General features: G+C 41.5%; 1 protein-coding gene across 3 annotated transcripts in view; it reads left to right on the forward strand.

Moving 5' to 3' along the window:
- Window positions 1-24732, forward strand: part of LOC122559606 (DENN domain-containing protein 2A) — a 148218-nt gene that overhangs the window by 94745 nt on the left and 28741 nt on the right. For all 3 annotated transcript variants that reach the window (XM_043709382.2, XM_043709381.2, XM_087997286.1), the window contains exons 5-14: window positions 449-597; window positions 1313-1513; window positions 1842-1935; window positions 2713-2763; window positions 5774-5961; window positions 6937-7046; window positions 8342-8411; window positions 8533-8610; window positions 11532-11672; window positions 15075-15223. In XM_043709382.2, the coding sequence (XP_043565317.1) occupies window positions 449-597; window positions 1313-1513; window positions 1842-1935; window positions 2713-2763; window positions 5774-5961; window positions 6937-7046; window positions 8342-8411; window positions 8533-8610; window positions 11532-11672; window positions 15075-15223 (1231 nt within the window). The remainder of the gene's footprint in view (window positions 1-448; window positions 598-1312; window positions 1514-1841; window positions 1936-2712; window positions 2764-5773; window positions 5962-6936; window positions 7047-8341; window positions 8412-8532; window positions 8611-11531; window positions 11673-15074; window positions 15224-24732) is intronic.

Below are 24732 nucleotides of genomic sequence, written 5' to 3' on the forward strand. Positions count from 1 at the left end.
AGGACAGGTTTCAGAACTCCAGTGATTCCCAGAGTTATTGATTTAAAATCTAACTGTGGCACAGATAAAATGACTTGAGTAAACTAGATCACTATGCAGATTTCTTTTGGAGAGAGTTAGCTGTTAGCTATGGTAGCTTCTTTTCTGGCATGACATACTTTGTCAAAAGCATTGGAGATGATATATTGTATTGAAGAACAGAGTTCCAGTGATGTACCTTGCATTGGCAACATGATCATCAGTGAAAGAGCAATATCAAAAACCACCTTGGCAATCATTTTGAAAATTTGTTTTTAAAAAGTCAGTTTCAAAGTTAGAAATAATTTACAAGTTAACAGCAGCCAGAACTAAGGTGATAGTTTGAAGGGAAAGGAGCATCAAGTTTCTGAAGGAGTTCTGAGAATGCTAAATGACTAACATACTGGTATTATTTCTATTGATATCACAGATGTTCCTAAGGAAAACCCTTATGAAGATATAGAGTTGTCTGACAGGCACTTGTTGGGAAAACAGTGTGTCCAAGTTCACCCTTCATCAGCTGGATCCACCCCTAAACCAGGGTCTCCATCAGAAATTAGGCCAGAGACTCCTACAAAGGTAATGGGGCCTATTTTTATAATTATACACCTCTGGAGCAGGTGGGACTTGAACCCAGGCCCCTCCGTTCAGTGGTAGGGAATTACTATTGCACCACAAGAGGGCCTCACAAGGGTAATGGGAATGAGGCAAGTTTTTACCTTTACCACCTGGGCAGTAATCTGCCAAATCAGAACCTGCCCATATTAATTCCTACATAGTTGACTTGATAGATATTGGCTTTTGCAGACTGGTGGGTGTAGCCAACTATTCCCGTGCATCCTACCAAACTATTGTGTTAATACTGAGCACTTCAATCAGCAGACCAAAGGAAATCAGATGCAAATTGACCAATAAAATTAATCCAGATTAATCTCAAGTTCTCAAGAATTTGAATTTTGATCTTTAGCATTTTTTGAAATCCATTACTTTATAACTAAAGCTGGAGCCTTTTGGGACTAGTCTGGAGGGTTTGCCATTAGAGTTACATATTCATTTTTAAAATTTCTGATACATTAAGTAGATTGGGAATATGGTAAAATCTATCTTACAGATGTAGAAGTACCTGAACATCATTTCTTCAATTCCTTTTGGGGCAGGTGTTGATGCAAGTAGTCCAATAGTGGAAACTTTAGTTCTAAGCATCATGTATTTATGCTGTAGTACCGGTAAATGATATTCATTAGTCAGTCAGATTCATTGTGACAGCTAACTTGGAGATCCATCATCTCTTCAGCTTCCTGTGAAGACTCCCTCCCTTTTTCGACACTCATCAGACAGAAGAAGTTTCAAATTGCTGGATCTGAGAAAAATGAATAAAGATGGAATAAGCTCACCACCAAAAGCCAGCCCACCATCTACTCCCAGCAGTCCAGATGACTCATTGAGCCTGGCAGGAGACTCTCAAGTATTAAAGAGAAGAAAAAAAATTCCTAAGGTATCTGTCTACCTACAGGGGATCCTTGTAAATTAATTTAAGTGGCAGTGTTAATAATTGTCTGAATTTGCCTCCAGCAGTCAATGAGAAAAACAAAGAAACTGATTGCAGTTGACTCAGTGAAATTTGGGATAGTCTAGCCATCCTTGACGTGAATGATTGTAATATCTTCCAAAAATGCCCACCACTGCCTCTGTGCAACAAGATGAATTGAACCTAAATGAAATATCCTTTAAACTCCTTGAATACAGATTATTGCATATCAATTGCCAATGTTAATCCCTTAACCTGAGATCACCACTAATTCCTCACTGTTTGCCTAATGCAGGTGGTATTGAAAATTAATGCAATCTATGAAGCCAGGAGGGGGAGGAAGAAAGTGAAGAGGATCACTCAATCTTCAGAAACCAGCACAGGAAGAGGTACTGTTTTTGTGTGATTGGTATTAAACTATTGCACAGCTCATTGTTACCAAACAGCATTTATTGTTCACGATAGATCTAACAGTAGGCCAATGTTGTGCCCACAAAAATAATGTTGGCATTGAAATGTATTTTGTTATCTTTCTGATTACAGGGCACATTACAAATCATTATCTGCTTCCCTGTTTGATTTATACACTAAACCACTCCAGTTGGCTCAAATGTTTTAATTAGTCTGACTTTCGAATGATTGGAGTAGCACTCAAGATTATAGCATCTGATCCATACAATAAAGGGTGCTTATAACTCCCAAATACTACAAAAAGTTAACAAATCAGAGAGAGATTAAGATAAACTCCTGATCAGTAGGAATGTAGGATCACACTGACCCTCCGAAGAGTAACCCACCCAGATCCATTTCCCTCTGACTAATGCACCTAACACTATGGGCAATTTAGAATGGCCAATTCACCTAACCTGCACATCTTTGGACTGTGGGAGGAAACCGGAGCACCCGGAGGAAACCGGAGCACCCAGAGGAAACGCATGCAGACACTGGGAGAATGTGCAAACTCCATACAGACAGCCCTACGCTGGAATCAAACCTGGGACCCTGGTGCTGTACGGCAGCAGTGCTAACCACTGAGCCACCGTGCTGCCCCTACTGTATATTTACTGTACATTTGAAATTTATGATGAACCTGCTGCGTTGCCTTAGTTACAAACTAACATTGTATCAAAAGACCTTCCTTAACGTGACTTCTTATGTCAATTCAGTTACAGATGAAAATAGTGAAACTGATAGTGAGACTGAAGAAAAACTTAAAGGTAAGTGTTACAACATGGAGTAAACCCCTCTGCTATCTTAAACCAGCAACACAGAAAAGATTCACCCTCATGCTGTAATCTGTTAAAACTCAAGAGGCAAAAAAACTATCCCAAAGGTAAATATTTAAAGTAAAAAAATAACTACTTTATTCTTTAAGTCCAACTGAGAATATTAAAACTAACAAATATTTACAACTCCTTTCTCTTAAACCTATCTTTTACGTCCCACTCTACAATACTAGTCCGATTTTAACAAAATCTCAATTAAGATTTACAAAAAAAAACACGTTTCAAAACCAGCCAGCTTTGCCAAGTTTCCTCTATAGATTCTCTCCAGGTTGGTTTCGATGTTATGTGGCACAGACTCCCTACAGACAGGTACCTCTCCAAGAGCTGTTGAGCTAGCAGCCTACCTGTGTTGGTCTTTTGGCAGTTCTCTCTCAACTGTTCAAAAATGTACTGTTTTATACCCCCAAACGTTGGATCATTTCATTAGTTTTAATATTATTAAAATACTAAATTCAAACTTGTTGGAGTTTGGTATCTTGGGGTATAATTTAAACTGATTGGCCGAATTTGAATTTGTGTTTTGTCTCATGGCAGCTCAGCTACTGATAGCTGTTTTGACCAAATGTTAGATTGTTACCTTGTTCAGAACACTTTGTGCTGTCAGGCAGGCCTTGTTAGCTTTTCAACTCTTTTAATTTCCCCTGCAATTTTCACAGATTTTCTGGCAGTCACTGCATTAGCTCACTAACTGGTATCAACTTATTGTACAAATGGTAGCTGCCTCCTTGTGGTCTTAAATAATTGAGGGAGTGCTAGAGCACCAGAATGCCCAGGTAAAACATGGTAAACCTGGACTCAACTGACTGCCTGAAGGGCTCCTGGGGTAGATTGAAAATTCAAAGATCAATAACCACCTTCAATTACAACCTTTGCCAGCTGCGTAGGTTCAACAAATAGCATTTTGCATTTACATAACTCCTTCAATGCAGGAAAATATTCCAAGGTGCTTCATGTGTGTATAATCAAAAAATGTCAAGTCAAAGATGGAGATATTAGGAGGGCTGGCTGAAATTGTAGTCCGAGGTTTGAAGTATGGTCATAAGAAAAGAGACAGAGGTGGAAGTATTGTCATATAAGGAGGCAATTTCTGACCATGGGGCTAGATAGCTGAGGTCAAAAATCAAACAACACCAGGCTATAGTCCAACAGGTTTATTTGAAATCACAAGCTTTAAGAGCTCAGCTCCCTGGTCCAAATCTAGCATCTCCTGAACTGCTGTGCTTTTCCAGCACCATTCTTCTCTGCAGTCATTGTTTTTACCTACTTGATTTTAACCCTACTGCGAATCCTCTTGCAAGGATGCCTGCCTTGAAGAAGTTTTCCTCCTCTCTCTACAAGAATCTCAGGGAGTCCCTCTCCCACTGCAACTCCCAGTTCATTTCCTCTGCCCTGAAGATCTTCAACCATGTCCTGCCAAACTTCCAGCTCAGCACTGTCCCCATGACTTGTCCTACCTGCCTATCTTCTTTTCCACCTATCCACTCCCCCCTCCCCCCAACCTATCACCTTCATCCCCTCCCCCACTCACCTATTGTACTCTATGCTATTTTCTCCCCAACCCCACCCTCCTCTCACTTATCTCTCCACCCTTCAGGCTCTCTGCCTGTATTCCTGATAAAGGGCTTTTTCCCGAAACGTCGATTTTACTGCTCCCCGGATGCTGCCTGAACTGCTGTGCTTTTCCAGCACCACTAGACCATCTCCACATTATCACTGGGTAGCTGAGATATAGCTGCCAAAAATAAGGCAGAGAATTGGCTACTTCAGAGACCAGAGATGATTTGAAATTTGAAAGTCTTACAAATATACACAATTCATTTACAAGATAAGATCAGCTGGCTCATCAAACTGTTCTGTGCTGTCGTGTTATGAGTAAGCATCACAACACTATGCTCCCACCCACCCACCAGCCACTATATAATCTATGTTTCATATTCCGTCATCTTACTTATACCAATACTGGCTTTTTCTATAACCTTGTGGAACTGATTGTGAACCTTTAGAAACTTGTGCATGACAACATTTAGGTCCATTTCCCTGTTTATAGACCTGAGTTTGGAGTTTTGCCTCAGGGTAAATCAATGTTCATCTAGTTGGAAGTTAGAACACCTGACCGGTTAGCATAATCCCTTCCAGGAGGTGAAGAGGTGACAGTTGGTAATGAAGTTAGAATTTTAAAAGAACAAAGAGCACTACTGCATGAGAACAGGCCCTTCGGCCCACCAAGCCTGTACTGTAAAATTAATTATCTACTCTGCGCTCTGGATGTGAGTCAGTAAACTTTAGCTTCACAGCTTCTAGTCAGTTTGAGGATACATTGGTATTGGGAAATTTTATGAGTTTAATAAATTCAAGTGATGAAAAATTTTGGCCAAGTTGAGTGATCTAACGCAGTCAAGCACTTTCACCTTTGAATAGTGGTATGTGCAGTGAAATCATATCCACAGCTAAACTGAGCCTGCCCTTCACCACCTGGTAGGTTTTGATGATACCATCCTGTTTAAGGTTTGAGTCAGTTTGGTCTAGTTTGGCCAAGGTAAATCACTTCCTGGTCTAACAAGAGGAAACTTTTGTTTTGGGCTAAAGTATTTAATTGTAATTAGAATAGGCATAGATACAGAGTTTATTATGAGAATCTACATACGTGAGGACCTCGTCTTACTCCTCTGAGATCCTAAACTGTTCTCTCACCAAGTCCATGTGACATCATCATAGCAGGTAATGCTTATGGTATTCCTCAGTATTAACTCTTTCAGACCCTTTCAGACCAATCTATAATACGTCGGTAACATTCATGAATAAATGCTGCAGTTGACTTTGAACAAGATATTAAAGTACTGTATTCTAAATAAATGCTCATATTCACCTCAGTTACTGAGATTATGAAATGATAGATCATCAAATACAATGAAATTAATTTCCACTTTCTCCCCATCCATAGCTCACAGCCAGCGCCTTGTGTTGGTCAAGTCCATGCTGAAACAAAAGGGTCGCTATCGGACTTTAGAGAGAGATCTCATCGAATTCCAGGAGTGGCAATTATTTGAGTTCTTTGTGGTGGTTGCTCTCCACATGAAGAAGGGAAGTAGTCTGTATATTCCTGAGGTTACCCAACAGTTCCCTCTAAAGGTAAGAAAATGTTTTGATTTAGAGAAGGAAGAGACCTTATGTCCACTCTGCTCCAATGCTCTGGGATGTGGAACAGTTTACAGCTTTTTAAAATAATTCCTGGAATTTCTCTTGTAATGACACCTAATTGGGGAAGCATCATCACTGACTCAACATTCACAAATTAAACAGAAAGGAAAATTTCAGGAAGTTTAATTTGTTTCAAGTGCCCCTCTTAACACATAACCATACAGCAGACCTCTGTCATTTCAAACTTTCCTTCTGATTTATTGAAGCAATCGCTTCCCCGAATAGCTGTGTTTATTTTGAACAGTCACTGTAGCTCGAACTTCAGTCTGGGATTTGAGCTTAAACCACCTCACACAACAGAACTTTTGGGAATGCTGTTTACTTTGTAAGCACCATTTTATCCAGAGTCAAGCATCTGTAGTCTGGCTACCAGACTGATGAGTAATTTTGGAGTCCATTAAAGACCTAAATGGCTGATCTGTGTTAATGACATAATTGGAGTGAATCCTGAAGCAAGGAAATCCAAAATATTATGACTAGCTATTTTATAAAACAGTAAATATTTTTTATCACATACCTTCAGCATGGACGCTAGTATCATTTTAAAAGGCATATTACCTGGAGAATTAAATACTATCCTACTGTGGGAAAATTGAAGATTTGGCTAGGTTTTCTGCAATGAAGTTATTGATCTCCCTTCTGATGATTCAGTAATGATGTGATACTGATGTGTTTCCCAGAGGCAATGTAATATTCCCTAGTGTCAGGAAGATTTGGGATATTTTATAGTGATAAATGAATAATGAGGCATGATGTAGAATGAGAAGGCTGATGAGTATCACATATACATGTTTGTAATTATATGTATTTGAAATATGCAAATCTCTATGTGTGCATGATTCTGTATGGAATGAAGAATGTGAATATAGTCTGGTGTGTAATATGATCTTTTTCCCTCTGGTTCAGCTGGATAAACCATTCAAGTTCATGCGAGAAACGGAAGATCAGTTAAAAGTTATCCCACAGTTTTGTTTCCCTGATGCCAAAGACTGGGTTCCTGTTTCTGAATTTGCTAGGTATGCATGTTAATGGGCTAGATTCAATTATAACCTCTTAACCACTGGATGAGAGAAATGGGTTGGTGTGGTAGGGAAATTGAGACCGATATCTCGTAAAGGGTGTGTGTTCATCTATTCTATTTAATGGAGAAAGTGAGGACTGCAGATGCTGGAGATCAGAGCTGAAAATGTGTTGCTGGAAAAGCGCAGCAGTTCAGGCAGCATCCAAGGAGCAGGAGAATCGACGTTTCAGGAATCCTGAAGAAGGGCTCATGCCCGAAACGTCGATTTTCCTGCTCCTTGGATGCTGCCTGACCTGCTGCACTTTTCCAGCAACACATTTTCAGCTATTCTATTTAATGAAATGCTTCATATGTTAATTTTTACAAAGTTTTCTTTAGCTGTTTCTCTTTCACCCTTAAAATCAATTAAACAATGCTTAGTATGAAATAGCATTATAAACAGTCAAATAATATGGTGTTGGTTGAAGAATAAATATTTGGGAGGGCAGCAGGAGGACTCCCCTATACCTTTCTAGCCAGTGGCATGTGATCTTCTGAATTCAAGGACTTGGTTCAGCATCTTACCTGAAAGATATGGCCCCTGATGGTGCAGCACACCCTGCAGTATCAAGTGTCAGCCTGGATGATCTGCTGATCTCTCACAGGAACTCTTGAACCTATGACCTTCTGACTGTCTAAGGTAGAAGTGCTACTGCTGAATCACTGCTAACTTAGGACTTAAGTATAGCCTACTAATTGATGTGGTTTTAAATGAGTAATGCAATGATGCAATGAAAGTGTCTCATAATTGTTAAGTACTGGTACAGTGTGTATTAAGTGAGACATTTTACCTGATTTCTGTATTGGAAATGAAGCCTTGGTTGTTCTAATTCTGTCTGGATGCTATTTTTGTTCGAGTCAAAAAGTGTGGTGCTGGAAAAGCACAGCTAGTCAGCAGCATCTGAGGAGCAGGAGAGTTGATGTTTCGAGCATAAGCTCTTCATCAGGAATATGGGGGTCATGCAAGGGGGGATGAGAGATAAATGGGAGGGGTGGTGGGGCTCGGGAAGGTAGCTAAAAGTGTGATTGGTAGATGAAGGTGGGGGGTGATGGTGATAGGTTGGAGCAGAGGCTGGAACGGATATGTTGGACTCTGTTAAAATCCTAATGCTCCTTCACACCAGTTCCAACATTTGTTGTAAAGCACTCTGCTCATTTTCACCTTGAGTTCTGCTTGTGTGTTTAATAGGGATACTGCTTCCAATAGTACTGAGTATTCTAACCAATATTCCTTGTTTTCCATGATAACAGTGAGACTTTTTCTTTTGTCTTGACTGGAGAAGATGGAAGCAGACGATTTGGTTATTGCCGGCGTCTATTGGTAGGACTGCCTTTAAAACCTTCACTAAAATTTAACTGATATTTAAATTCAGTTTGTTTCTGATGACAATAAGACACTGTTATAACTCGTTAAAGGGTTCATTTTCTAATCTTCCTTGTAGCCCACTGGAAAGGGAAAACGTTTGCCTGAGGTTTACTGTATTGTCAGCCGGCTGGGCTGCTTCAACCTCTTTTCCAAGGTATGAATATTCATCAGTAACATTACCATGCCCCATAGATTAGTAAACTGTGTCAACGTCTTACTCATTCCTTTGGTTTTTGATTTTAGTGCCTGGATGTTATGTTCTTCTGTCATCCAAACCTTAATGCAAAAAAACTGTTCCATTAGAATTCTTTGTGAAAGTGTTTGTGGTACGTTTCCTCACACTTCACTCATACTATTAAAATACTTGAGGAATTCTAAGTACTTAGCTCATCATCAATCCAAGAATATTTTTTCCAGGTTGCCTAAAAACCCATTTACTGAGCTATGCTTTGAGAGCTTTATTTAAGGTGAAGTGGACACAGCAAGTCCATCTTGAATGTGTGTCCACTTCATGACACTGCAGACAATAATAAGGCCTATGTGTTCATTATGTTTGTATGTCAGACACCTTCCCTGCCTGTCCTTCATGTATTTTGCACTGATTTGAGCAGAAAGTGTAAGGATATGACATTGTAGGAACTCCAATGTTCACTTCAACTAACAGTCAGTGGCTATTGTGATTCAATCCAACTATCCATTGCTGAGTGCAGCTCTGACGACGTTACCATTTTTGACTGGATAGTTAATCTAATTAGTAACACTTATAGAGTCATAGAGATGAACAGCACAGCAACAGACCCTTTGGTCCAACTCGTCCATGCCGACCAGATATCTCAACCGAATTTAGTCCCACCTGCTGACACCCAGTACGTATCCCTCCAAACCCTTCCTATTCAAATACCCATCCAGATGCCTTTTAAATGTTGCAATTGTACTAGCCTCCACCACTTCCTCTGGGAGCTCATTCCTCTGCGTGAAAAAGTTGCCCTTTAGGTCTCTTTTATATCTTTCCCCTCTCATCCTAAACCTATGCCCTCTAGTTTTGGACTCCCCCAGAAGAGACTTTGTCTATTTATCCTATCCATGCCCCTCATGATTTTATAAACCTCTATAAGGTCACCCCTCAGCTTCCGACTCTCCGGGGAAAACAGCCCCAGCCTGCTCAGCCTCTCCCTGCAGCTCAAATCCTCCAACCCTGGCAACATCCTTATAAATCTTTTCTGAAACCTTTCAAGTTTCACAACATCTTTCCGATAGGAAGGAGACCAGAATTGCATGCAATATTCCAACAGTGGCCTAACCAATGTCCTGTACAGCCGCAACATGACCTCCCAACTCCTGTACTCAATACTCTGACCAATAAAGGAAAGCATGCCAACTGCATTCTTCACTATCCTGTCTACCTGCAACTCCACTTTCAAGGAACTATGAATCTTCACTCCAAGGTCTCTTTGTTCAGCAACACTTCCCAGGACCTTACCATTAAGTGTATAAGTCCTGCTCTGATTTGCTTTTCTAAAATGCAGCATCTCGCATTTATCTGAATTAAACTCCATCTGCCACTTCTCAGCCCATTGGTCTATCTGATCAAGATCCTGTTGTAATCTGAGGTAACCATCTTCACTGTCCACTACACCTCCAATTTTGGTGTCATCTGCAAATTTACTAACTATCCCTCTTATGCTTATATCTAAATCATTTATATATAAATGATGAAAAGTAGTGGACCCAGCACTGATCCTTGTGGCACTCCACTGGTCACAGGCCTCCAGTCTGAAAAACAACCTTCCACCACCACCCTCTGTCTTCTACCTTTGAGCCAGTTCTGTATCCAAATGGCTAATTCTCCCTGTATTCCATGAGATCTAACCTTGCTAACCAGTCTACCATGAAAACCTTGTCGAACGTCTCACTGAAGTCCATATAGATCACGTCCACCACACTGCCCTCGTCGATCATCTTTGTTAATTCTTCAAAAAACTCAATCAAGTTTGTGAGACATGATTTCCCACGCACAAAGCCATGTTGACTATCCCTAATCAGTCCTTGCCTTTCCAAATACATGTACAACTGTCCCTCAGGATTCCCTCCAACAACTTGCCCACCACCGACATCAGGCTCACTGGTCTATAGTTCCCTGGCTTGTCCTTACCACCCTTCTTAAACAGTGGCACCACATTAGCCAACCTCCAGTTTTCTGGCACCTCACCTGTGACTATCGATGATACAAATATCTCAGCAAGAGGCCCAGCAATCACTTCTCTAGCTTCCCACAGAGTTCTCGGATACACCTGATGAGGTCCTGGGATTTATCCACTTTTATGCGTTTCAAGACATCCAGCACTTCCTCCTCTGTAATGTGGACATTTTTCAAGATGTCACCATCTATTTCCCTACATTCTATATCTTCCATGTCCTTTTCCACAGTAAACACTGATGTAAAATACACGTTTAGTATCTCCTCCATCTCTTGCGGCTCCACATGCTCAATTCAATCTATCACTTGTGATGCAAATTAAGTTGTGATTTCTTTCATCCAGCTCAATCCCCTCCTCCATCTCTGCCATACAATGTCAAATCAGCATTTGTATACATTGTAAACTATTTAATGTGTTGTGTTGTAATTATTTATTCTTTTACAGCTGTCATGCATATCTCAGACTAACGCTGTCTGTTATTTCAGTAGTGTGTTTATCAAGATTATTCTCTTCAGAAAATATTAGAGCAGGAGTATTAGCTACCCTGATCATGGAGATCCTGGATTTTAGGGAAATAAATGTAACAAGTGCTACAACTATGGAATGTTTGACACAGTGGTGTTGCTTTTCATTCTTCCTAATTGTCCTGATGAAGGGTCAAGCCCGAAACGTCGACTCTCTTGCACCTCAGATGCTGCCTGACCTGCTGTGCTTTTACCAGTGCCACACCTTATTGACTCTGACTTCTCTAGCATCTGCAGCCCTCACTATCTCCTCCTTCCTAATTTATGCCCATGTCTGTTCAGCACAAGTGGTTTTATTTTTCTTCAGTGAGCAGAAAGCTAATGTATTTCTGATACTTGCTGCCGTACTACAGATCCTGGATGAGGTGGAGAAGCGACGAGTGATTTCCCCGGCCCTTGTTCAGCCATTCATGAGGAGCGTTATGGAAGCTCCATTCCCTGCTCCAGGGCGAACCATCACTGTTAGAAACTTTCTTCCGGGATCAGGGAATGAGGTAAAGAGAAATCTCCAATCTTTTTTTCAAATCTCTTGATGGGTGTATATTACTCTTTTTGAGTTTTTAAAATTTACTTAAGAATGGGAGAAAGGATGAGTGAAGTGGGACATGAGCAGAAATGGAAACTGATAGAATGGAGTTTTATTATTTGGCATTTCAATTGTTTAATTAAAAATGTAGAATCATGCAAGAAATGTTTCCGTCATTTCTTCATTGCATACCTAAGAAAGTTTACATCTTTTCCTTAAATTTTAAATCCCTTAAAAGCAGATATTGAAATCAAATGTTTTAGAATCCCCATTCTTACCCTGCTGAGATCATCCATCCTCTGGATCTGACAAACAGTACCTCAGGCAACCCATTAGGTCCATGACAAACTGATCAGTATCATGAGGCTGGGACTTTCCTCTCACCAAACAGCACTTGAATAATAGAGGCCCAACAAGTCCACACTGACCCTCTGAACAGTAACCCACCCAGACCCATTTCCCCTCTGATTAATGTACCTAACATTATGGGCAATTTAGCATCTGACCTGCACATCTTTGGACTATGGGAGAAAACAGGAGCACCTGGAGGAAACCTACACAAACACAGGGAGAATGTGCAAACTCCACACAGACAGTTACCCAAGGTTGGAATCGAACCCGGGTCCCTGGCTCTGAGAGGCAGCAGTGATAACCACTGTGCCGCCTCATATGGCATTTATTTTGAGAGGACTTGAATATGAAAGCAGGAATGTACTTCTGAGGCTCTATAAGCTCTGGTCAGACCACATTTGAAATATTGTGTGGGCCCCAAATCTCAAGGAGGATGTGAGGGCCTGAAGTGTGTTCAAAGGAGATTCAAGAGATTGGTTCCAGAAATGAAAAGCTTAACGTATGAGGAGCTTTTGAGGACTTTGGGTCTATATTCGATGGAATTTAGAAGGATCAGGGGGATTTAATTCAAACTTACAGAATACTGAGTGGCCTGGACAGAGTTGACATTGGGAAGATGTTTCCATTGCTAGGAGAGACTGGGACCCGAGGGCACAGCCTTAGAGTAAAGAACAGAGATAAGGAGAAATTTCTTCAGCCAGAGGGTGGTGAGTCTGTGGAATTCATTGCCGCAGAAGGTTGTGGAGGCCAAGTCATTGTGTGTATTTAAGGCTGCGATTGTTAGGTTCTTGATTGTCAAGGGGATCAAGAGTTACGGGGAGAAAGTGGGTGAATAGGGTTGAGAAATTTATCAGCTGAATAGCCTAACTTTTGCTCCTATGTCTTAAGGTCTATCTTCTCATTACAGTGCACTCAAAACAATTGAGACTCATCTGTTGTCTTGATAAGAGACTCTATACTGTTTCCATATATTCTCTAGAGGAATCACACTCGGCCGACGCAATTAAAGTTTTTGAGGACTGAGTAGTTTTAAGATTTTGTTTTGTATGTAACACATGACCCAGAAATACACTAACCTTCTTTGAAACCATATATGAGGATTTGAGACTGAGAGGTGTCATAGAGTCTACAGCACGGAAACAAACCCTCCAATCCAACCAGTTCATTCCGAACGTAATCATAAACTAAGCTAGTCCCATCTGCCTGCTCCTGGCCCATATCTCTCCAAACCTTTCCTATTCATGTACCTATCCAAAAGACTTTTTAACATTGTAATTGTACCTGTATCTACCAGTTACTCAGCAAGTTCATTCCACACGAGAACCACCCTCTGTGTAAAAAAAAATTGCCCCCCATGTCTTTTTCAAATCTCTCTCTTCTCACTTTAAAAATGTACCCTGTAGTCTTGTAATCTCCCATTCTCAGGACAAATACCAGCATACCCAGCCTTTCTTTATAACTCAAACCTTCCAAACCCAGCAACATCCCGGTAAATGTCTTCTGAACCCTCTTCAGCTTGATAATATCCGTCCTATGACTGGGTGACCAGAACTGGACACAGTACTCCAGAAGAGGCTTCTCTAATGTCCTGTACAACCTCAACATGACTTCCCAACTCCTATACTCAAAGGACTGAGCAATGAAGGCAAGTGTGCCAAAAGCCTTTTTAACCAGCCTGTCTATATGTACCCGAACCCCATAGAGACTCTGTTTAATAACTAAGGCCCCACCGTTAATTGTATAAGCCCCACTCTTGTTTTTTGTACTAAAATGCAATATCTTGCATTTATCCAGATTGAACTCCATCTGCCATTTTTCAACCCATTGACCCATTTGATCAAGATCCCTTTGTAATCTTAGAAAACCTTCTTCACTGTTTACTATCATGTTGACATGTTCTGTATCTAAAGAAGCATGCAGTGGAATGAATGAATAACCCAGTAATACTACTTCGTTGTTTACATCCATTGACATGACATTTTTAATTGTTATCACACCTTGCGTAAAGATGTTGCCAAAGTGCAAAACTACTTTCAGAAACTGTTTAAAGTTGTTTGAACTTTGCAGATATTATCATAGTGACATTGGGTAACAATCCTAGAATCACAGAAATTATAGTACAGAAGGAGGCTGTTCAACTCTCACTGCCTGGATGTAGGTTTGCTCGCTGAGCTGGAAGGTTCATTTTCAGACGTTTCGTCACCATACTAGGTAACATCATCAGTGAGCATCCAGACGAAGCATTGTTGATGATTCCTACTTTCTTTTTATATGTTTGGGTTTCCATGGGTTGGTGATGACAAATGAATCTTCCAGCTCAGTGATCAAACCTACATCCAGAACCTCAACCTGAGCTACAAATCTTTTCAAAACTTGCTCACATCGTCTGCGTTAGTTGAGAAAAATCAATCCAACCGAAATCCAGCTTTGAGGCTGAACTCACGATAATTGCACTACTTCAAGTTCATGTTCAGATTTTATTTTAAGTGTAATGGTTCTAAGCCTTGCCCACTCTTTCAAGCAGTGAATTCCAGGCCCCAGACACATGTAGCTAGCAAATAAATGTCCCAGCTTTCATCTAATGCCATTATACCTTTATTATTCACCTCTCTGCTGAGAGAAATAGGCTTTTTATACTGAGTCGATCTGGGTTCTTGATAATTCTATATAACTCCATCAGATTCCCCCCACAGCTTTCCCTGTTCCAAAGAAAACAATTCCAATTTGCCCTTACTCCCTATTTCTACAACATCTTTGGATCCCCTCTGATGTGATCAAATCCTTTCTTCAATGATTTGATCAAGTCTGTACAAAGTGCTCTAATTATGCCTTAATGATTTTGTTAATATCGTTCTCGCATAGCCCCCTTCCTTATATTCTGTGACTTGTTACGTGCCATATAAAACAGATTTGTTCTGATTTGAACCAAGCTGTTACATCAACACAACCTGGCAAAAATGATTAGTTGGTGGTATCTTTGTTTCTCATTCAGTGATTTGGCAACTCTCCTTATCTGCAGGTAATCCAGCTCTGCAGGCCCCAGGACTCTCGTCTGGAGCATGTAGACTTTGAGTGTCTCTTTGTGTCACTGACTGTTCGCCAGCTGACTAAAGTTTTTGCTTCTCTTCTGCTAGAAAGGAGGGTGATTTTCACAGCAGACAAACTCAGGTAAAAACTAATGGTCATTGTTGTTACAATCAAATATAGTAGGGTAAAGAAACAGATAATTGGAGATTCTGTACCAGTTAACAGCAGCTGTTTCATCATCTAATATTTTAAAAATAAACCCAAATCATATCTGCTGCTCATTAAATACACTTCTGATGTATACTATCTGATATACAAGGGACAATAGTATATTAGTCATTACCTGTGTATATAGTAACTGTAGGAATTCAAGCAGACTTTAATGAGGCCTGGTAGTGCTGCTATTCTGAGGAACAACCTTTTGCGTTAATACTGCACCAAAAGTATTGGACATTATTACTGCGTGTGCAGCACCAATCTTGTTGCTCCAATTGCTTAACAGTTAGAAGGGAAGGTCCCCCCCTTTTAATTTCTGTGGAAACCATCTGCATGTTTTATGGAGTGCTGGGCAAGACCTGAAGGGACTAGGTGTGTTTCCCTCGTCTGCTTCGTGAAATGCATCTGGAAAAGGGAAAGAAGGCTAGATTGGGTTGTTAAGGAGCAAAGTTCACATGACGAAGGGTTTTGTTATTTTTGTGTTCCTAGTTTATTGGTAGATATTACCAAATATGACAGAAGTAGAACGTCATCCAGATCTAACGTTGATAATTACCTGTTGACAACCCAATGTCTGATTCCTTGTAAGCTTCTCTCCCTGAACTCAAATGCTTTTTCACCAGTAATGAAGCAGGAACTGTAGATTTTATACGGATTCATTTCCAATTGTAGTTGGTTACATTCTTGCAAAAAGAGAGACAAAGGGGCCAAAGTATCCTCCGTAACCCATGAGATGCAATAAAATCCAAGTGTCTGCATGGAACCTGTAATGGGAGTACCAAGCAGTTACATTGCATGTAATAGCAAAGAGTGAGTGAATGAAGGCATACTTGCAAGCTCCGAATGTAAAAGACTTGGCACTATCAAAACATTTTAACAAATTGAGAGGTAGATAGAGTTGCAGGTAGCAGGAAGTTGCCATCATTTATTTGTTGCTCCAAAATCATCATCATATTTATCCTGAATGATAACAGTTTGCATGGTAATCCATTCTTAGAAGATGAAGCTGTTGCCTCTTGATTTAGTAATATCACAAACACTTTGTGATATTGAACAATGGCAATATTACAATTGGCATATCTTGATAACCTCCCCTCACTTACTCACTACTCCCCTTCTTAATGTCCTCAACCAATCACTGCCAAACAGTCTTCTGTGAAAATTCTTTAACATTTTTGACTGGGTCATTGTCTTGTAATTGACTGGCAGCCATTGAGTAGTCTCTAATGACCACTATGTTCTGTGTCTCGCTATCCGAGTGAATTTGATCGACTTGGTTGGAAACCAATGGGTTAGAAGTCTTTCATGATTTATTTTCCAAGAAGTCAAGGAATATTGGTTAATTTAATAGGCTTGAAAGTCACCTTCTGTGAGCTATGCAAATTGGCTACTAATGTTTAGAGACAGCATTGCATCCAGAACCGCCAACAATCTATGTCCCAATGTCAAAGTGGAATATAGTGCAGCAAAGGTGAGATTTTTAAAAGAATGGCTGAGATCCAAATGAACAATTTGCTTCCTCTAAGTGCCAAGAAGAATGAAGGGCCTGAAGCAGGTTGTTTGGAAATGTTTTGTTTTTCTATAGTTTCCATCCAGCAGATTCTTTGGACACAGTTTTCCAAAATTTGGCAGTGTGTCAATTTCAGGGAGTTTCATGGAGGATTCTTCCTTTGAGCTCTAGCCAGTTTTCCTGTGCAACGTTATGGCGCTAACCTCATTAAGTACACACTAGTGCTTTCCAATGCCGAGATCCTCTGCATTCCCACTGCCAGTGCCATATTAAAAGCTCAGCTGTGCACCAAGTCAAACGCAGCAAACTAGGAATAGCCCTTCACAGTTCCAGTGCATGAGGATCTCCAAGTGCTATGGCTAACAGAAGCAAATTGACAGGCTGGTTTGTGGTCAGGGACCTGGACGTACTGGTAGATGGGGTGATGGAGAGGAGGGTTTTCTCAGGTTTGCAGGTCATTGTGCCAGACCTGGCAGATTGGTCTGAGGTCACTCCAGAATTGGTTCTGTTTGCATTCTGTGGTGGAACTCTCTGCAATGCTCTGCAAGGGTAAGCACCAATATCTTCTCTCCTCACACACACTCTATCTCTGCTACTACACTCATCTCTGGCCAAAGCTCATGGTCAAGCACTCTCATGATTGCTTGTGGCATTGTCACTCAATGGCTGTTACCTACTGCGTTCCCCAAATCCTACTAACCCATTGTGCCCTCTGTGCTTACTAATCACTCCTTGAGACTTTGCAATCTCCCCCCCCCACCCCCACCACTTTTTCATCAGTACTAACACTTTGATTGTTTTCATCTCTGAGAGTCCCTCCCTTTGTCTCAATTAAGATAAAAATGGTCCACAGTAGCATGACAGAGCAAAAGAGAATCAAGCTGGTGGTGGAGTGGCCAATATTTGTCTGCTGTCCCCCTCGAGGTGAGAATCCTTCACCTGTGTCTTCCAGCTCCTCCGCACTCCCTCAGTGGAAGAAACCAGTAGAATCCAGGTTTGTCAGAGACTGGTTCAAAGGTTGAAGAAGTCCACTGGTGCTTTCTGGTACTGTGTTGCCTCTGGCATGCATCAGTCTGGCTGTTGCTGATAGGTTGGCAGCTGCCAGGTCCTGTGACATACTCATCGCCCATCCAAGAGCCACACTCTGTTATTGTAGGCACTGGTAGTATCAATGGCAAAGAGATAAGGGGACAAGAGACTCTGATCTCACTCCTGTTGTGAAGCTTTCCCCCAAGGATTTGGGCCCTTAATGTTTATGGTGCAACAGGGAAGGTGAAGAAAGAACAAACTGAAAAGTTGCACTTGCAATTGGGAATAAATAAGAGCTATATGCTCTTCCAGCATCAATTCATTTGCAATTAATGAATGATGGTTTCACTCAACTCTCTTCCATTGGAAGCGAGTGTCAGGTAAGTTCTCTCTGGCTTACTGCGCCTATCATGGTAAAAGTGATTTCCTCCTGATAAACATCCTCATCTTCCTGCTTGAAAGAAAGCTGCCACCTTCACAGCTCCTCATCGACCAACATATTCCCTGCTTTGCCTGCTCATTTTGTCTAGAGCATAGCAATGTAAAGGGTATGCAATCTTGTGTGTAGGGTCTGGCAAAGAAACTACAGCCCTGTCCAAGCATGGGAATCTTATCTTCAAGATGTAATTAGCCCCATGATGGTCCCAGTGGATGAATGTATTGCATTGCATCCATGTTTGACCTCATGTGGTTGTATTACAAAATCATCAACCATTTTCAGCCTCCTTGTAAAGAATGCAGCCATTGTAAAGAAGCAAAAACCTAAGACTTATCAAGGATATATGAAGCGTGAAAACTTCCAGGGTACATGGTGCAGTCTTTTAAGATGTGGTTATCATTCAAGTCTGTAGTTCCCTGCACCTGGAATGCTTTAGCTGATGATTCACTTCTGTCCTCTGTTACAGGACTGAACCTTGCTCATCTGGCCAACATTCCATTGAAGATTATTTTTGATTGTGATTTGATTTTTAATTGTCACATGTATCTTGGTACAGTGAAAAGTTTTGTTTTATGTTCAGTCCAGGCAGGTCACGCCATACAAAGTGGGTTAAGGTAAAGAACAGAATGCAATGTTACAGCTGCAGAGTAGGTGCACAAAGAGTAAGGTCAACATTAAATTTAAAATATGAGAGGTCCATTCAGAAGTCCGATAACAGCGGGGAAGAAGTTGTTCTTGAATCTGTTGGTATGTGTGTTTAAGCTTTTGTATCTTCTGCCCGGTGGAAGAATTTGGAAGAGATTATAAGGAGGGGACTTTGATTATGTTTGCTGCGTTTCCGAGGCAGCAAGAAGTATAGATGGAGACAATGGATGGAAGGCTGGCTTGCATGATAGACTAGGCTGTGTTCACAATTCTCTGTAGTTTCTTAAGGTCTGGGACAGAGCAGTTGACATACCAAGCTGTTATGCATCTCATAGAATGCTTTCTCTGCTGCAAGTATAAAAATTGGTAAACGTTTTTAAAGACATGCCAAATTTCCTTAGCGTCCTGAGGAAGTAGAGGCTGTGCTTTCTTGGCCATCACATAACGTGGGTGGACCGGGACAAATTGTTAGTGGTCATCACTAACTTTATGCTCTTGACCATCTCCACCTCAGCACCACTGATGTAGATGGGGGCGTATCCTCCAACTTGCTTCCTGAAGTCAATGACCAACTCTTTCATTTTGCTGACATTGAGGGAGAAATCCTCATCTTTATACCATGCCACCAAGCACTCTCTTTCCTGTGTTCTGTCTGATCATTGTTTGAGACCTGGCCTACAATGGTGATGTCGTCAGTGAATTAGGATGAAATTTGGCCATACAGTCATGAATGTACAAGGAATACAGTAAGGGATGGAGTATGTAGTCGTTTGGGATGCTGTTATTGGGGATTTTGTGGAGGAGGTGTTGTTGCTCACTAATAGCAGGCTGTAGGTCAGGAAGTCAAGGATCCAGTTGCAGTGGGTGGAGCAGAGACCCAGGTCTCTGAGTTTGGAGATTAGTTCAGTTGAAATTATAGTGTTGAAGTTAGAGCTGTAGTCAATAAGCCAGAGTCTGAAGTAAGTATTCTTGTTGTTCAGATGTTCCGGCTTGTGTATAGGGTCAAGGAGATGGCGTCTGCCATTGACTTGTTGTGACAGTCGGCAAATTGCAAGTGATCAGGGCAATCTGGGAGTCTGGAATTGATGTGAGCCATGAGTAACCTCTAGAAGTACTTCATAAATATGAAGGTCAGAGCACTTGGTGGTAGTCATTGAGGTGTGCTGCATGGTTTTTTCTTTGGCACCGGGATGATTGTGGTCTTTTAGAAGCAGGCAGGGGTTTCAGATTGAAGTAAGGAGTGGTTAAAGATGTCTGCAAATACCCCCACCAGCTGCTCCACATGGGATTTGAGTGCACACCCAGGGACTCCATCTGGGCCAAGCGTTTTCTATGGGTTCACTCTCAAAAAAGCTGAGCTGACATCTGCAGCAGTGACTGAGGGAACAGGGATATTCAAGGCTGTCGGAGCAGGTGACATCATTTCAGCGGTCTTCTGTTTGAAAAATGCACTAAAAGTATTGACAACATCAGGGAGGGAAGTACTTTTGTCCACAATTCTGTTCTGCTTCACTTTATAACGCATTATGTCGAGTAGGGCTTGCCACAAACAGCAGGTGTCTGTGTGGTTAGTTTGGGTCTCTAGCTTAATCCAGTATTGCCTCTTGGCATCTCCAGTGGCCTTACGGAGGTCGTATCTGGATTTCTTGTAAAGGTTAGGATCGTCTAAACTGAACAACACACAACTGGACTTCAGTAGTCAATGGATCTCCTGGTTCATCCATGGTTTCCAGTTGGGGAACATTTGGATTGACTTCTTTGGTGTGGAGTCTTCTACACACTTGCTAATGAAGTCTGTAACAGTAGAGGCATACTCATCTACTTAGCTGCTGAGTTCTTGAATGTGGACCAGTCCATCGATTCTAAGCGGTGCTGTAGAAACTCTTTTATTGCCTCAAGCCAACGCTGTACTGCTTTCTGTATGGGTCCTCCTGTTTCAATTTCTGTTTGTAAACAAGGAGGAGGAACGCAATATTGTGATCTTATTTTCCAAATCAGATGGGATATGGAGCGGTCGGCATCATTGACGATTATGAGGCAATGGTCAAGAATGTTCAGCTTTCTAGTGGGATGGAAGGCATGTTGATGGTATTTGGGTAGCAAACTCTTGAGGTTAGCTTTGTTGAAGTCATCGGCTACGGTGAATGAGGCCTTGGGGTATTCTGTCTCAAGTCCGTTTGTAGCGGTGTATATTTCATCCAGAGCACTCTTCACTTGTAGTATATATCCGGTAATTCGATTAACCGAATTTCAGATGATCCAAACACGATCGCAGGGTTCCGCTGCGAGGCTAACTATGTAATCCGGCATTGATTATCCGGCATTCAATTAACCAAATGAAATACTCCCCGCCCGTGTCCTTCGGATGATCGAGGTTCCTCTGTAGACAGCTGTCAGGATAGAGGAGGTGAACTTGTGCAGGAGGTAATAGGGACGGCATTTCACTGTTAGATAGTCTAGGTCAGGGAGCAGTAACTTGCCAGGATCACCATGTCTGAGCACCAGGAGCTGTTAATTAGGAGTCAGTGCCTATCACCTTTGCCTTGCCCAAGGACGCCATGCAGTCCATGCGATGTATAGAGAAACCTTAAGGTTGTAAGGCATAGTCAGATGGAGCAGGAATTAGCCATTTCTCTGTAACACAGAGCATGCAGCAGTCTCTCAGTTCCCTTTGGAAGGATAGTCTAGCTTTAAATTCATCCATTTTGATCTCAATGGCTTAGATGTTTGCCAGGCATATGCTGGGGAAGGGGACATGAAGCCACGTTGTTTTAGGTCTCACCTGCAGGCCAGTGCATCTCTCTTATTTCTTGGTAAAGTGCCTGCTGGTAAGATGAAAGTCTGTGGGCCTCCTGCATTTTCTCTGCATCCTGAAGTGACCTTTTGCTGCAAATCTTGCATTTGAGGGCTACTGAGAATCTACTGGAGTTTTCTGCTGGCTCTGGGGTTGTAGATACATATGTTCCTCATTTAGTGTCTATGGCCATCCGTTGATGCTGCGGCCACAGAGATAATAACAGTGACTAAGCGTGGATACATTGGTGCCGCTCCAATGAGCCTGCATGGGGGATATCAGAAACAAGGAGAAAGTGAGGACTGCAGATGCTGGAGATCAGAGCTGAAAATGTGTTGCTGGAAAAGCACAGCAGGTCAGGCAGCATCCAAGGAGCAGGAGAATCGACGTTTCGGGCATGAGCCCTTCTTCAGGAATGAGGAAATTCCTGATTCCCTCATTCCTGAAGAAGGGCTCATGCCCGAAACGTCGATTCTCCTGTTCCTTGGATGCTGCCTGACCTGGTGTGCTTTTCCAGCAACACATTTTCAGCTCTGATATCAGAAACAAATCATAAACCTCAGCAGTCACAGCATACACAAGTGATAGTTTACTGTTGTCCTTAAAACACTGGAACATGGAATCCTCTGACAGGAGGAGGGCAGTGGAATGTTTGTACATGGCTCTTTAAATAGTACTGAAAATGTGTTGCTGGAAAAGCGCAGCAGGTCAGGCAGCATCCAAGGAACAGGAGAATCGACGTTTCGGGCATAAGCCCTTCTTCAGGCATTCCTGAAGGAAGGGCTTATGCCCGAAACGTCGATTCTGCTGTTCCTTGGATGCTGCCTGACCTGCTGCGCTTTTCCAGCAACACATTTTCAGCTCTGATCTCCAGCATCTGCAGACCTCACTTTCTCCTCTTTAAATAGTACACCTTATTCAAACATATGTTGCACAAGCCAAGTCTCTCTCATACAGTGGGAGATTGATCCTATCACATTTACAATGACACCGTCTCCCTCACCCTTCACATGGGGGTAACCAGGGAAGGCAACGTTGCACATAACAACACGTTGCAAACTATAATAGGAGATGAGCTCCTTGTGCAGCCTATGAGACCATGCAATGTATTTTTGACTTGTGCACAACAGTTAACACTTTAGATTGTCACTTCTGCTTCACCGGGATTACTAAGATTAATTTGTAATGATCAATGCCATGGTCAAGATTGCTTGTGGCAAGTATTTGTAATCAACATCATTGGCATTTGTAATCAGCATAATTTGAGGTACACATACAGAATGTTGTCATTATAGATACCTTTTATGTCTAATGTGAAAGTGCCTGATTAATGCTACTGTCCTTTAAAAGGCCCATGTTGCTCACAAGTGGAGCTGCTGCCTCCGGTAGGAAAACGTCTTCCTCCGCCCACTCCAGGTGTGCTAGCTGATACTTTTCATTTTCATTGTAAACTACTGGCACATGATGTAGGTGTGACATGGATGAAACACAGTCCCATGCAGCAACATGTCCACCCCCTTGACTAATCATTGTAGCCAAACAAGCCGCCTGGTTCTCTGTCTATGATAAAGAGCAAGGCAAGACATGAAACTGGGAGTCTAGTAAAGCAGCCGGCAGATGCAGAAGATGGATGCCTGTCCCTGCGCTCAAAGTACCCTGGCATTAGCATTGTATTGTGTGGTGTCAATGAGCTATAATGTGCAGATTTAAGTATTATAATGTATCAAGTGAGTGTGGGATGCTCCATGATGGTGTGATGAAGCTGCTGCTGTTTTGAGGCCAACCTGTGTGGATAAGGGGTGCCCATGGAACATGCCTGAGGTGTAGGGGAATGTTGAACAAGATGGACAACCAGTGAAGACATTGTCAAACTGCAGCTGCCAGGTAGGTGCACTGACTTTCATGTTGGGAGATGGCATCATCTAGATTTTCTCCTCTGCTTGGGAAAATAGCAACCTGTATATAAATGAGGCAAGGTTTGGTAATACAGAGATGTTAATGCATGCGAGTAGATTCCTCACAGCTCAAGCATGATTTTCATCTAGTCGTTAAAACCTTATGAGGAAATCAAATGTTTTATCTGAACATTGAGATCCTAACTTTTCCCTTCTTGCCTTAGTTTCCAAACTGTCTAGGCATTTCCCACATCATTCAGTTCTGGGAGAATTCTGCCATATATCTCAGTTTGCAAATTAATGTTTGAATTCAAATGCTGTTGTTGACTGATGTTAAAGGGCCCTCCTGTTGTGCCATTCTCTGCCCAGGATTTTACAATGTCCTTATTTAGAATTGTAATGTGAATAAACACGTTTTTTGAAAAAAAATCTGTCTTGAATATTTGTAGATGGAGATTTGTGTTAAAACATGAAGATAAATTTTGTGTTTTAACCATTTAAAGAAATCCACAGAAAATAAGTTACATTTCAAGTTTTATTCCTAATAGCTTTTTCTAAGTTCCTTTAAAATTGAACGTATCACAAATTCCTTTTAAGCTCAATACCCTTTAAAACTCAGATTGTCGGTTGTATTGCTTTGTGTGATAATCATTGACGTGTCAGACATTCCAGCCTCATTTTAGTTCTTAGAGAGTCTGGAAGGAATGTTGTATCTGTTTTTTCATTGCATCACTATGGAAACCTCATCAGGGCTCCAGAGAGAACTTGCTGTCCAGTTGGGTTCATTTCAAATGGGCTTTATTTTACTCCAAAAGGGGTGATGTTGAAAGAGTCTCATTGTGGCCTATGAGATCTGAAACTAATATTGGAAATCATTTGTACAAGATGCTGTCTGTGGCACAATAATGGAGGACAGTCAGGTGCTGATTTATATGAGAATGTCTTTGCTTCTGAATTGCAGCTCAATGTAAAGTACAGTTAGTTCTGATATTATGCGATAGTTCCTTCCCGTGTGACCCTGCATTATAAGAAAATTGCCTAATAGCAGCACCATTTAAACTAATGAGGCCAGTATCGGGTTATAGCCAATACAGGTAATGAAATGATTTGGAGATGCCGTTG

The sequence above is a fragment of the Chiloscyllium plagiosum genome, unplaced genomic scaffold (assembly GCF_037043375.1).
Source record: "Chiloscyllium plagiosum isolate Xiang-an unplaced genomic scaffold, Cpla_swu_hap1 HiC_scaffold_19, whole genome shotgun sequence".
NCBI classification, from domain to species: domain Eukaryota; kingdom Metazoa; phylum Chordata; class Chondrichthyes; order Orectolobiformes; family Hemiscylliidae; genus Chiloscyllium; species Chiloscyllium plagiosum.